The sequence below is a fragment of the Crocodylus porosus genome, unplaced genomic scaffold (assembly GCF_001723895.1).
Source record: "Crocodylus porosus isolate Cpor-Errol unplaced genomic scaffold, CroPor_comp1, whole genome shotgun sequence".
In the NCBI taxonomy this organism is placed as follows: domain Eukaryota; kingdom Metazoa; phylum Chordata; order Crocodylia; family Crocodylidae; genus Crocodylus; species Crocodylus porosus.
This window is the reverse complement of record NW_017728947.1, coordinates 13,602,209-13,617,562: the sequence shown is the minus strand read 5'-3', so window position 1 is coordinate 13,617,562 and position 15,354 is coordinate 13,602,209. Positions and strand designations below refer to the sequence as shown.

Genomic DNA, 15,354 nt, shown 5'->3' with positions numbered 1-15,354 from the left:
CTTGCTGGGGTCATTTGACCCCAGTACTCTTTCCTGCCGTGGCAGGGGATCGGACTAGATGATCTGCTCAGGTCCCTTCCGACCCTAGAAACTGAAACTAGACTAGTATTTTTAGTTAGGAAGACCGCATATATGGCAGTGTCATTCTAGTATGAAATCATAATTGAGTTTGCTTCTAAAAGGTTTACTTAAAGGAAGCTCAGCCCTGGAAAACATTGTCCACAATTAACATAAACCAGTGGATCTAGATCCACCGGTAGATCTCAGAACCTCTTGGAGTCTATCTGAGGCGGGTGGGGGGCTGAGTGCCCATGCGCATGCACATGCGTGCCCCACCCCAGCAGGTCAGTCCATGGAGGAAGCAAGGGCTGGGGGATAGACTGAGGGCCTTGTGGTGAGGGACATTGCCTCAGAGGCAGGAGCAAGGTTTGAGTAGGGCTCTGGCCAGGTGGGACTTACCTGCTGGGGAGGTGCACCCCCAAATATTTTTTTCTCCTGCCTCGCTCTGCCCCCCTGCTCCTTTCCCTCCCCACAGACTTACCTGCTGGGTGGGGGGCGTCAGTGCACAGTAGATGTTGGATTGCTTTTAAAAGCCAAAGGTGATCTTCTAAAAAGGTTGGAGACCACTGACATAAACTGATTGCTTGACAAGATATAGAAGGTGATTATGAATGGTGCCAACGTTTTGTTCTCACTGAAAATTCAAAGGCTGTGATTGAAAAGAGATTTGTTGGATTAATGCACCATTTATTTTGGTTGAACTGGATTTAAGTCCACCTGAGTTTACTCTCTAACATGAATTGGGGGATTTTGACTTAGTCAGAAGTATCTATTTGCTCTTTCAAAAAGCATGATGCAAGTATGGCAAGATACCAAGGATGAAAGGAGCAAGGATTGTTACTGGTGGAGTGCATTTGCAGATCTTAGGAAAGCTTCTGCTTGAACTGTAGTCTTAGTCCAGGATTTATCACACTAATGTTTACTACATCATACTATTGAAGGGGGTTATCAAGGCCAGGTTAGATTCTGTGGTCTGCTGCACTCTGTTTGAACAGCTACAACAGTATATAGGGAAGAGTTGAGTTTCATCTCCCTTGGTGAGGACGCTTTCAGCTTGAGGGAGTGCCCTTTACACACAGAGTTGATATAGTTGGCCACTCGGTCCCTCCCTTCTCAGCACCCTAGCCTGCCAGATGCGTCAGCCAGAAGGAATGGAAGGAATGGAAATGGAAGCAAAACATGCTGAGCTCCAGCTATTCCCTGATACCCTTTTGGAAGAGCAGTTGCCAAACACTTAGGAGAGCCCAGAGAGTGAAACTTAGGAAAATCTTCTGAATAAAACCTGGGGCACTGTGTTTTACAGCTTCCTTAAATACCATGATTGCATCCAGATGAGAGCACACATGTATTTCTGTGGGGATAATAGCAGTGGCACATAGTTGTGCTGATGCTCCGTGTCCCCAGTGGACATCCATGCACGTGTGCTCTGGTGCATAGCAGGTTGTCCTAGGTGGGGTAGGGGAGGCTGGAAACAGTACATGGGCTGGCCCCAGCAGCCTTACCTGGAGTCCTAGTGACCTCCCAGAGCTCCAGCAGCAGCGATCTGGGTGTGTGGAGCCTGGCCAGCAGCTAGAGCATGGTTTTGGCCAGCCAGGCTCTGGTTTTCAGTGGCACTCATTGCTCCCTCATGTGCCACCCCATTTTTTTCTGCCCTAGGTTTTTTTGGTACTGGGAGATCCGGTGCACCATGCCGCAAATTAGCAGCATGATGAATGCCTGCATGTGTGGCACGTACTATTTGCAGTGCCGCAGATGGGTCTGCAGCACCGCAAACTGAACATGTGTGCTCATCTGGATATGTCCTATCAGTGTTTACCCAAGTGACCTTTTTCACACAGGTCCCTGAAAGTTTTCTATAACCATGATGTAACATGTATGCCTGCAGAGTACTTTTAAAATGGCTGATTGTGTGAAATATTAACCCTGGTCAAATCAGTGAATAGATGAGGGTCCTCTAAAGCAGAGCACCTTGGGGAACTTGTGTTCCCCATAGGGTTAATTTTTCCCACTTTGCGGGGCTGAGCTAGTGCTCTTGTTGTTACCAGCCAAGCCCTATCCCTAGGGCTGTCAGTGTTGCAGGGGGTGGGGAAGGAGGAGGGAGCAGCACAGAGCTATCAGCTGCTTTGTCTGGCCACAGCTGAAGGAGGGGTGGAATAGAGTCCCCTTGCTTCACGGCCTCCGTCCAGCTGGGGTACTGGAGAGGAGGTGGGCTGGGCTGGGCCTGCAAGGTGAGGCTCTGTTCTCCCCAGCCTCTAGCTCTGGTCTGGCAAAGCAGCTGGCAGGCCCCTCTGTTTCTCTCTACCCTTTTCTCTCTTTCTCACTCCCTCCTCTGGTGACAGTCCCACGAGCCCAGCCCCATGTATGGGAAAAATTATCCCTGCAGGGAGCACAAGTTCCCGAAGGTGCTTCAGAGTTCCTTCATCTATTATCTGATTTGTCCAGGGTTAATTTTTCACGCTATTGGCCATTTTAAAAGTGCCCTGCAGCCGTGCACATGTATAATATCACAGCTGTAAAGCACTATCAGGGGCCTGATTGTGCAAAATGTTAACTTGTGTAAGCACCCTATGATTTAAGGGAGATTGGTAGCATAACAGATTAGTTTCTTTCTCTTCTTACTTGTGGTTTGGGTTCAGTCAGTGGAATGATCTGTCAAGAGCTCTTAACCTAATTTTGTTTCCTTGGGCAGTGTATTTTCCTTGTTTGGTGTGATGTTGGCTTGCCTGTTGCATTCTGAAACTATTGCAAAGCACAATGCTTAATGCATGTTTGTATATCATGCAAAGATACATTTGTATGTGCAATATAAACACATGCGTATATATTGTTTGCACAATGGTTGGTCATGCAAGATGGACACAGTTATTCTGAAATGACCACTATTATTTTATATTGCACAGTAGCTGCATGTTCTTCTGTAACATGGATAAAGTATGTGGAAGAGATAATGGAGTCTCTACTCTGAGGTGCTCATGGTCAAAAACCACAATTTTATAGAATGCAGTGCATTTCCTAGATGTCACGTTCAGGGAGACTTTCTCAATTAGTTTAGAAAAAGATTGTATTGAAGATGTAGGGCCTATGAGCTTGTGAGCGGCATGACTCGCCAACTTCTAAAGTCTGAACTTTTCCTTATGGAACACCCCAAATTTTCATTTTCCCCTGGAAGGAACAAGGGAGTAGCCCCTTGCATTACGTGACAAGAAAAGGTCCTCTCTTTGCTAGTCCTGGTCATTTCATAGACTAGTCACATTAACATTGGGACCCCCCCCCCAAAAAAAAAAACCCAACCAACCAAACAAACCAAAAAAACCCCCCCACTTCTAAGGGGGACTTAGAAGCTGTCCAGAAGAACAATGGCTAATAGCACAATATATAGGTAGATGTGCAATTCTTTTTGTCAGAGCTTCAGAGGTGCTCAGATACCACACTGATAAGTGCAGCAGAATTGCTGAAAAGGAAGCAAGAAACAGGAAGTTGCACAGATCTAATATGATTATTTGGTGACCCACAGCCTGATGCTATCCTAAACAAACGGAATGTAATGTGTTTTGCTTGATGAATAATTCTGGTTCCTAGAACTAAGCTTTTTTGGTGTGGTATCGAAGTGCGGTGAGTGCTTAAGTGCGGCTTTTTTCATTTCCTGACTCATGTACATGTTCTGTTTATTTTTTCACTCAGGTATACTCTCTTGCCCTGTGTGCAAGCAGACATGTTTTGCAAAGGATGTAGCTGAAAATTACTTTCTGAAGGACTTTCCCACAGCAAATCCAGCTATGGCAAGGGTAAGTAGAGACTACTAAACATGCTATTTCCAAAGGTCCTTAGAACTGACAGGTGTATAGACTCAAGGTTTACATTATTAACATTAACTGTTTGCATCATTTTATGTATAACTTTAATTTCAGTGCAGCTGTTCATTACTCCTGGAGACTGAACACACCATCTCTGTAGCATTTAGCTCATCTTATGTAGAGAGTAAAGCCTGATTCTGTGCAATTGACATCACTGGGACTTTTGACATGGGCTTTAGTAGGACAGGATTGGGCCCAGACAGTGAAAAATGCATCAAACAAGATACTGAAACTTTCACCCAGGCAGTTCTCGGTATCCTCTGATCCTTTATTAATTCAAAATAGGCAGTGATGGACAGCTGACTGGCTGGGCGTTACGGTCAAGGAGAACTCGGGTTTCTCTCTGGGTATGTCTACACTGCTTTTGCAGTGCTTTTAGAGAGAGGTGCTCCTGAGCTTGGCCTGCCTTTCTACTCCCACTCAAACCCACCAAACCCAGAAATACAGTAGTGAAACTGCGCTGAGGGTGCCCCATGTGGTCACTTTCAAGCCTGTTGGAGACTGAGATCTCAAGAAAGTATGTGCAGTGTCACTCCCAGTGCGGCATCACTGCTGCATTTATAGGTTTCACATGTGCTGGTGGGAGAGGCTGGGGCCCCATCCATCCCTGACAGTGTTGCGGGAGCAGTGTAGACAGACTCTGTGTTCTTTCAGGGTGGAAGTGGATTGCTAATCCCATGCCTGATACCAAGTGTCAAAGCATGTTCTGTCCCTGCATAGCTCAGTCAGCTATGGCACTGCAGGAACCTTTCCCCATCTGGGTTGTAAATAGCAATTCAAAGTCCAGTCAGACTTCTGTGTCTCAAACAGTGCCATGTCTGAAATCTCATTTATTAACAGAAAGGCCAGGAAGACCTTTCCCTTGGCTTCTTAGGTGGGTATTATTTTCCATTTAAGTTTGTTGGTCTTAGCTGAGTCTGTTTGCTGTATATCTTGGCCCTTCACCTTCAGACACTCTCTACCTTGATTCCTCCTCTGGAACTGGGGCCTCTGTGAACTCCCTTCAGCATAAATCTCTCCACAGTATGGGACTCCTGGAGCTATCTAGGTGTAGGCCTGTGGGGTGAGGCCAAGTCTCAGGATCTCAATATTGTGCTGTTAGGCAGGAGGGTGTGACACAATTGCATATATACAAACACACAAATCAATTAGGTGCATACACATGCACACTACCAGCTCAGGCACATGCACATCCAAACCAGCCTAGGCACATGCATGCCTATCACCAATTCAAGCATATACTCTATACAAGTTAGACACAGATCACTAATTCGTATATCATGCACACAATGCCATGTTTTTTCATACACACACACACACACACACACTAGCAACTCAGATAGATACACATACGTTCAAAATAAGTAGTCTAGTTTCATGCACACCTGTCACCAGTTTAAGCCCATACATGCTACACACACCAAATTTAGACAGAATCAGTTACCAGTTATCAATACCTGCACATTCAATACACATATGTGGATTACTAATTTATATACCACACACACACACACACTGATATCTATATATGTCTATTATTATATATTGAACAGGGGAAATGGTGACACAATGTCTTATTGGTTCCCTTGCACAAATCCACTGTCGCACATGTGCGCGTGCGCACACACACGCAGCAGGGGTTAGAGAGGCTTGGTGCAGGGGCTGAAGTCCAGGAGGAGAGAGAGAGACAATGAGTCCAAATTGTAGGAGGAAGTGTGCAGATAATATCTACCTATCCAGGCTGGAAAGGGGTCTTTGTCCAGTAAGTGTTGTCCAGAGGGGGATCTCCGGCAGGGCCTCTGGGTGGATAGGTGGTGTGGCATGGTGCTGGTCCAGATGGAGAGGACATCCCACTGGCTCTGTCTTCACTGCCGCTTTTTATAGGGACAGACCTTGTGTGACTCTAGTGACAGGAGACATGCCCAGGCAAGGGTCAGCCCCGGCGTACTGAGCATGTGTGCTCCATGCAGGGATGTGCAGTTTCGGGTGTCTAATGGTGACAGTTGCTGGGTTTCTCTTCTTGGGAGCTGCCTTTCTCTAGAAGCAGACAGAACTGATAGCCTTTCATTAGGATCAGGTAATCATTAGCTCCCTGGGTAGTTAATAACTTGCAAGTGGACTAGTTTGGGGTCATTTGCTTTAAAATTGTCCCATGTAGATTGCGCCCTGACATCCCTTGACAGTCATTTCTCTGTGTTCTTGTTTTCCACATCTCTAATAACAGAATAATAAAACATACCCAGAGGTATTTTGTGAAAATTTGAAAAAGTTTGGAAAGTGCTTTCAGTTGTTTAGAGGAAAGCTATAATATGTAAACCAGAAAGTGTCCTCCTCTCACACATATACACCTTTCAAAGATAATGGGCATGTCTACACGTACATTTACACCAGCTTAAATATACTGCACAGTAAGCAGGAATAGGCCGGCATAGACTAAAATTAGTTCAAAGTCAGTCCACACACACAATGTTACTGCACACTGAGGTGTCTATACATGCGTTCGTTACTGCATAATAATTAATCGGGTATAAATTTGATACCTGCATGATGCAGGTATCAAATTTATGCTCAAGTCGGCTTAAGTTGCCATTTTTACTGTGCAGTATGGGCATGCACATGCAGACATGCATCTGTACTGCACGATAGTTTCGGTTACTGTGCAGTAAATGTGCATGTGTAGATGCGCCCAATGAGAAAGAAATTCGCATAATGCTGCTGCAGTGTTTAGAATGTTCATATCATGTTGGGGTTTTTTTAATGACCTGATGCAATTCATCTGCCTTCTAGTGAGAGCAGGAAATCAAAGAAACACATCTTTTAGTGCCTTCAAAGGCACTATTTCTTGGATCTCCTGTAAGAGAGTTTTCCTTTTCTGTAATTCCCTAGGGCTCCTTGGAACAATTCAAAGAGAAAATAATTCCCATAGGAGCTTAGGAATCCCCTCCAGAAAGTGAGGAACATTCCTACCATAATTTTGAGTTTGTTCCTTCCATATAAGTGGTTCAATTTTGTAACAGTGAATCCTTTAAAAAAGGAGAAGTAGGACAAATCTGATGGCCCAGTCCTGTTTACAATATCAGGGCATCAAACTGGAAGGCTGCTGGATAGACATTATTGTACGTGGGTATCTAGAACTGGCCCCAAATTCCAAGAAAGTGGCCTATGGATTCTTGTTGCCTCTGATACTCAGGCTGCTTCATTACGGTTTATGTATATGGATTTGGTGCCTGATTTCGGGCAACTAAGTCTGACCATTTTGGTTAAATTACTTTGGTTTGAGCAAACTGGTCTTGACAGTGTTGCTAAAGGGAAAGAAAATCTGGGGTGTCTAAGGAATATCTAATCCAGTTCTAAATATTGGAGGGATTCTGGCCTTGGAAAGAGCTTGCTTTCCAATTCAGATGAAAGACAAGAATCTTGGGGGAAAAACTAACAGTGTCAAGCTTACCACAGTGACTGAAGAAGATCAGGTTCACATTTAGCTACCATTGTGATGAGCTTATTATAAATGTGATAGATAACTTGTTTAATCTCTTTGTATCTTGGTGCATCATCTATAAGAGGAAGACAGTGCACCTTCCTTTTTCTCACCCTTAGTCTGTTTTGCTTGTCAGGTTTGCATGTTCTTTGGGGCAGCATTTGTGTTTCACTGTGTGATGGCACAACCCCTAACAGTCAGTTGAAATATCAGTTGGGGCCTCTTGGTGTTGCTTTAGTACAAAATAGTGCCCTGATGCTATGTTATGAAGAAATGGCTGCTCTCTGTAATAAGTATTAAAAAATTCACTCCTTCATAATATGGCCTGAGGAAAGGGATTGAAATTCTGGTCCTGGTGATGTTAATGGAAAAACTCTTATTCTTGAGCTGAAATTCTGTCTTCAGACCCAAGTCAGGCCCCAGAAGCTAGGTAGCTAAAAAGGTTTACTCTAAAGTTAAGGCCAAAATTTAACAAAACCGAGGTAATAAAACACAATGCCCACTGCCAGGCCTGATCCCAAACCTGGTAAAGTCAAGAAAAGCCTTTCCATTGAGTTTACTGGGCTTTGGATCTGGTCCTGTATGCTGAATGCACATAATATATCCTGCTGTTCATGTTTCCTATTGAAATAAGTTGTAACAGAGATTAACTTCACAGATATTTTTAATTTCCTAGCAGCTACGGAAAAGAGGTTGTATCAAGGAATTTTGCTAAGTATCATTATTATCTATAGTAGTAGTAGTAGCAGTATTCTAGTATAACCCAAAATTAAGGACGTACTTAAATCATGGCAAGACAAAGGGTTTTTCATGGCCCACTTATAAGTGCACAGAGCTAATTCTGTGGCCATTTCATGACAGTTCCGCCCCTCACTGTTGATTGGCAGAAAGCCCCCAGCAGCCCTGTCCCTCACCACTGATTGGCATCAAAACATTTTAACTTTCCTGACTGGTGCCTTCACTTAGACTATGTGACTAGCTCAGCCTTTCAGTAGCTGTCACTCAAGTCACGTGCTCTATGGCTTCACTGTCTTTGAATTCTGGTAAGCATTTGAGGAGGGGAGTGTCAATTCTGCTGGAAATCAGTCAACAGCATTTTTCACGGAGATCATCATTTTGCACAGTTTCCATAAAAATCATGAAATTGCGATTTAAGTAGGTCCCTATCCTTAATGCATTGAAGTTTTCCCATGCACACGGAAAGCAAATCATTACACCTACTGGAACTTTTTGACCAAACTGCTGATGCTTTGATAACGAAGTTTCATCATCATGTTCTGTCTGTTGGTTTGTATAGACCATGCTGAACCAATAGAAAGATAGTTAGTGGTGCAGACAAAGTGCTGTCTGGTGTCTCTGAGTATCTGTGGTATATTGTTCTAATAGTAGCAGTATCATGACTGTCTCAAAATATAGTTCTCTGATTTTACCTTCAATAATGCGGGACCCACCTCTGATTCCTCATTAGGCTGTTGCTTCACTGATCTCACAGGCAGTAACCCTGCTTAAAGGCTTTGCTATATGGCATGACAAACTTAACAAAGGAGATAATTTCCTAAACAGTTTTAATTAAGTGCCATGTGTACTGATTCAGAGGTCATATACTTTTCATATTTGTGTTTCTTACCTAGGTGTTCCAGTTCAGCAAAGTTGGTGTTAGTGTACAGATAAAGCTAGCTACTGTTCAACTCTCCTCTGGAAGTAGAAGCTAAATTCTTTATTAGAAGCAGGTACAATGGGTATGCAATAGTTCTGGAAACTGAATCATTCAATATAACTTTCTACTGAAATGTAGAGAAGACATATTTTGCAATATTTTTCCATGAATACGTTTGTGCCCTTCTACAGTCCTATAAATATGGTCTAGGTTCTGAGTTTTAGTAAACCAGTATAAACCTGGAGTAATTCCACTGAAGGTGCTCCACATTCACACTGAGAGCAGGACTTAGCCTTCAGGTAGTACATTCTGTTCATCCCTAATAAACAACCTTTAATGGGCATATATGGAGGTATAATGGAGATGGTGAAGACAAGACACAGCAAAATACCTCCTGATAAGGGTATTTAGCGGTAAAAGCACAATCTGGGTTAAGATATTTTCCTCTTTGGTTAATTAGATATCACTTTCTTTTAACACTTTTTTAACACCCTATCTTAGACATTCCATTAGGTGCATAAAGGCACTTGTAAAATTCTTCAGAGTACTGATTTGATCTCTCATGTTTGATCCATCATTATGTTAAAACAAGAAGAGAAAGGGAAAACAAATGACCTCTTGCCCCTTGAGAGCCTCTATTTCAGCTCCCTATATTCAGCTCCCTCTGTGCAAAAATGAAGTTTTATTTCCTACCTGTCTTGACTTTTTACCATCTTGTACCATCTACACTTTTCCCAGAGCCTGACAAAGGGACTTTGATCCCGAAAGCTTGCAGAAAAGGACAGTTTTCATGCCTTTTTCCAGTTGGTCTAATAAAAGGTATCATTTTGGAACCAAGAACCAAGAGTTCTTGTTTTTTGTATGTCTGTTTTGAGAGGCACTTGAGAGCAAGTATCTTGACTCATTCTTGCATTGAATTCTGAAAATTCCTACCTTCATAAATTATAGGATTTTTAAGTGCATATGTCCAGACCCATTATGACCATCTAGTCTGACCTACTGCATAATGTAGGCTATAGACTTTCACCTAATTATTCCTACATTAGGCCAATAATAGCTTCTTAGACAAGAACATTTATATGTTTTATAAAGGCATTCAACCTGGATTTGAAGCCTTCACATCGCAATCTTATTCTTCCCCCTCTTGCGCTAAGAAGTAATACCACTGATGTCAACTGAATTACATTGCCCTAAGTAAGAAGAGAATCAGGCCCAGTGCTCCCAATTACTGGAGTAACAAATCCTCCAGGAATGTGAATCACAATCTCTTTGAAAGTCAGCAGTTTCTACAAGCTTATTGGAGGAGCTTTGCATTTAATTATGCTTGTATGTAATTGCACTTTTTTTCCTTTCCAGAGCTGCTCTGTCTGTAAAGAGAAGAGGCCGGCTCACAGTCTTTGTACTACCTGCAATAAGTGGCTGTGCAGTTCATGTACAGAGGAACACAGGCATGGCAAGGAAACTGGAGATCATTTCCTGTCTGTATCCTTGAAGAGCTGTTCAGGTAGAAACATACACTTCAAGGCTGAATGTTTTTTTTCATGTGGTAATTCAACTGAAGATGGTGAGAATCCCCAGGGCCTGTTCCCTGGATATCATGCCTGACCACTCTTGTGAACTGGAGAGGCAAGAAAGAGAATGAATGTTATGGATGATAAATGCAACATTGTTTTGACATTTTGCAACTCTAAGGGCCTAGCCTTATCCTTAATACAGACAAAGCAATGCCAAGTCCCAGGAGATATTGAATAAACTTGTGTTCTAGAGATACATAATCCCTCTACAAGATGTTGCTGTGCAAAGGGATTAGTGGCTGCCCCTTCTGTGGTTCTGTATAGAGCTAGCTCCCCCCTGCCCCCTTGGGGGTATGTTTCTAAGAAGGCACTGAGGAAGAAACCCTCCTGCTCTGTGAACACAGGGACTGATCTTTATTAGGGTGGGAAAAGAAGCAGGGAGCCCAGAGACTGGAGTTAAAAGATGAGACAAAGATCAGGAACCAGAGGATCTGAAATAAGAACAGGCTGGGGGCCAATTCTCAAAAATCCTGGTTAAGGCACAGAGTAGGAGTTGGGGAATCCAAGATGCCAGGGTAACTGGGCAGGAACAGAAACTGGGTTTGGGTGACAGCAGGGTATAAAGCTGAGCTGGATCTCATGCTGAAACTGGAGTTTGGACTGGACCATGGAAGCAAATTTGAGGTAAGATCCAATTAGATTAGGGTCTAATGCAGGGGTGGGAAAATACGGCCTGCTGTGCTCAACTCCCTACTCCCCCTCTCCCCCCTGCCAGGGGCTTCTGTTGCTGCCCACTGGCGGCAGCTGCTTTCCTACCATTTGTAGCACTGCGAGCCAGGCAGGCAACAGCGATCCCTTTCTCCCTTCCCCTGCCCTCAGCGGAGCTGGGCTCAGCCACATTGCAAAGAGTGGGCAGGGGGGAAGCTCCCCACACATGCGCACGCCCCCATCGTACCCATACACACACCCAACACTGTCCCATACACCCCAACCACACCCCACCAAACACATCCCACACATCCACACATGCACCTACCCCCCTACCCCCACCATACCTACAACACACCTGACACCTCAACCACACACATACCCCATATCCCCTACACACATCCAAACATATACTTACACCCCACACACGTACATCTACACCTCTGCACACATGCACCCACACTGCCTCACACATCCCACCCTCTCATGATACCCACACACACATCCAAGTCCCCCACATCCCAACCACACATCCCACACCCCCACACACATCCGCATATAGAAACCATACCACCCCACACACCCACATATACACCCCACCCGCACCATACTCGCACACCCCCCATATACCTCACAACTCACCATACCCACACACACCCAGCAGTCCCACGTACCCCACACACACTCCCCACACCCACACATACACCCCCAATCATATACTCCCCCTATCACATCCCTTCCCATCCCTCCGTACACAATATACAAGCAAACCCCACTCCCAAAAGGAGTGCTTCCTGGGCAGGTGGAGAGACTTCTAGTGGCAAAGGCCAGGGGCTAGGGGGTGGTACTTCTGGCCCCAAGATGGCAACCAGGGGGTGGGGCACCTGCTAAGTGGCAGGGCTACCCTTGCAGTGTCACCAAAACTTGTTAAGCATTCCTCCCCCTGAAATAATTGCCTGGCACTGGTCTAATGTGATTGGGAACCAGGGCTGAAGATTCGCAGGGTAAGGAAGCTTCTTCAAGACTGAGGTATGTTTTATCTGGTGAAAGGGCAGGTGCAGTGCAGGTCCCTGACCTAACTCATGGCACTTTGCAGAAAGTGTCATGAGTTAGACTGACCCTCCTGAGTCAACAGAAGTTAGCGGTTGGGTCAGGAGAGTTGGGGATTTTAAGCCAGTCCACTGAGAGAGGCTGCTGGTATGCAGCCTTTCTTCCTCTAGCTCTGCCCCACCTTAGGGGTAGGGGGCTCCAATCAGCCTGCCCTCCTCACCAGAGCAGCAGGGCAAACCCCAGAATGGACCTTGCAATGGACCTCGTTCCTCTGCCTTCTTCGCCTTGCATCCTGGGACAGCACTGGGGATAGGGCTGGACTGCTTCAGCCCAGCTGCTGGAGTAGACAACTGTTAATGAAAGTGCTCTGCTTTGGAGCTCCTTCATTGGAACCCTCGTATAATGAGGGTTAATTTGTGACATGATTGGAGCACTCTGCAGCCATGCACTTTCGACTGGACATAGATGTAGAGTGTTTTCAAGGGGCTGATAGCACGATACATGTAATTTCTGTTTGCGCCTTTCATTATACAGGCAGCCTGCTCAGCTCCACTGAGTCTGAGTAGTTCATGAGGGTGCCTAGCACTGTGCTAACCAGGGGAGACTTACCCTTACAATCAGGGAAGAAGTCTGTTGCTTGGAAGTGTTAGGGTAGGATGGAAAACAGTGAGGGAAGGGAACAGATCAACTGAACAGCCAGAATGGTGCGTTAGGGCCAGCTGCACAAAGTTTGGAGACAAGAAGTCAGAGTGAGCGTAGAGGGGAACCGAGACCAGCTAAGCAAGGAGACTAAGACTGTGATAAGAAAGGCTAAGATGAAAGACTAGAACTGGGTATGCAAGTAGAACGAATGAGGCATAAGAGCCAAAGGTGATAGAGACAGGACTGGGGCAGGGACAGGATGGAGACAATAGGTTAGAAATGGTCAAAATTGCAGGTAACAGACAGAAAGAGCTGTGACCACCGTAGCATGATTCTTTTCTGGATTGAAACCCAAGATTCCTGAGTCTAATTCTGCCAGCAAATCTCCATGAAACCCACTGTCAGAGTGCAGGTCTCATGCCTCATACAGAGGAGGATGACCTACTGCCACCATCACTTAGCTCTAGTGGCAGAGGTCTGCACCGTAGATCCCATGTTCCAATTGTGTTGGTGTTTCATGTGTTGCTTTTTTCAGTTTCTCGGCTTGCTTTTAAAAAAAAAGTAGGAAATTATGCACAGATTTATGTTTAAAGAATATTAGGGTTGAAAAATTGTATATAGTTTTGTAATTGAAGATTGACATAATGAATACACAGCAGGGGCTAATTTAAGGTTGCAAAAGTAACCTTAAATCTGATATTTGGAACTGTAGAGTGCTTGAGTTGGCAACTTTAACATTCTTTTAACATAGTCTTTGGTATATAGTGTGTTTTTTATCTTAAATTGATTAGGAACAAGTTAAGCTAAATGAGCAGATGATGAACCAAGTTTTTTTATATGGATTTGTCAGTTTAAATAACTTTTACATCTTAATCCTTTCACCTTCCTCATGGATTGTATTGTGTGTCATAGGTTGGAATCAAGAGACTGAAAGGAGAACAGGTAGTAGTCCTGCTGTTTATGGATATTCCCAGAAATTAAGTGCAATCCATTAGCTATGGGAGAGAGAGAGGATAAAAGGAAGGAGTAAGCTTAGATGGGAACTGCTGTTTGTTGTGTGCTGCTTTCTTCTTAGAGGGGTAAAGGTTGTAGCTGTGTTGGTCTAAGGACACAGGTAGACAAGGTTCTTTGGGTAAATCTGATATATTTTATTAGACCAACTCAAATAGTTTGAAAAATTCTTCTTTGTAAGCTTTTGGATATAAATACCCTTTCTTCGTAGGGCATTTCCAACTGTACCTATTGCTCAGTTACAGCGGTAACTAGCAGAGGCAAATGGCAACTGGAAAGAAAAAAAACATTAAAAATAAGTTGGAAATAACATAGTAAATTGCTTTCTGGGAACAAACAGTGATAAAACAACATGGTTTATAGAGATTTTTAGTGTTTTATATCTTCCCAAATAGGATAATCTAAGTATACAGGTGTAAGTAAATACCAGCAAAGTATAGGTTAAAGTGTTTTCTGGACTTTTGTCTAGAATAATCCTAAAGTGAAGAGACAAATCATGAATGTATTGAATAAGTGGACAGTATGTTTTTCTTTTTAGGTTAATGGCAGGAAGAGGACTGTGGGCTTCATTCTCTGCTTGCTTATCATGGTATCATTTCATTTTACAAAAGACTCCCCAGTTCACACACTTGACAAACAATCAGATATGCTCTTTGTGGTTCAGTTTTGGGACATGTTCTGTAAATATAAAGCCCACTCAGGCAAAGTTTAACAAAACAGTTCTTACTTTTTGGTTTCAACATGTACAGCTGAATGGCAAAAGCTAAAAACAAAAGAGGAAATGTCCTTTACAGCTACACAGGTAGATATATTATTTAATGATTTAGCAGAGATGTAAAGTATGTACACTTCCATATGTCATACATTTCATTTAAAGGGAGTACTAGATATTCAAATTCCACTGTTGACCAACCAGACTGTGCTCTCTCTCTCTCTCTCTCTGAAGACAAGATACTTCCATGGTCAAATTCCCAAACTTCTTTCATCTCTCCTCTTGAAATTCCTGAACTTCAACCTCCTTCCTCTCTGTAGGCATGCACTTCCACAAAGAGACTGTCCATTCTGCAGCACAGAGACCATCTTCACATCTCTCATCTACCATGGCTTTTGACATTTCCTCTGCAAGGGATGAAGTTTTCCTCAAAAGAGGTCTGTAACCCTCATTTGAACTCAAGACAATTAAAGACAGAGAGGTAGCAAAAAACACTTGTCTGTTGTAGCACTTAAATCATTGCTGAAAATCAAGGGTTGATTTTTCCTAGTAAATATGTCTGGTCTAGTTCTGAACAGCCGCATCAAATCAGAAAATCTCAGCTTCAAATTGATTTTAATTTGTAGAAACATGTCCCATTATGATCATTCCTTGAGGAGTTGAAACCC

At 43.7% G+C, this 15,354-nt stretch overlaps 1 protein-coding gene across 2 annotated transcripts in view; it reads left to right on the top strand.

Annotated features, from left to right (window-relative positions):
* TRIM66 (tripartite motif containing 66) overlaps positions 1 to 15,354 on the top strand; it is an 84,345-nt gene that overhangs the window by 14,756 nt on the left and 54,235 nt on the right. Inside the window, exons 2-4 of one of the 2 annotated variants that reach the window (XM_019552064.1) lie at positions 3,742 to 3,845; positions 10,406 to 10,553; positions 15,007 to 15,123. In XM_019552064.1, the coding sequence (XP_019407609.1) occupies positions 3,742 to 3,845; positions 10,406 to 10,553; positions 15,007 to 15,123 (369 nt within the window). The remainder of the gene's footprint in view (positions 1 to 3,741; positions 3,846 to 10,405; positions 10,554 to 15,006; positions 15,124 to 15,354) is intronic. The other variant, XM_019552065.1, reaches the window with a different exon arrangement.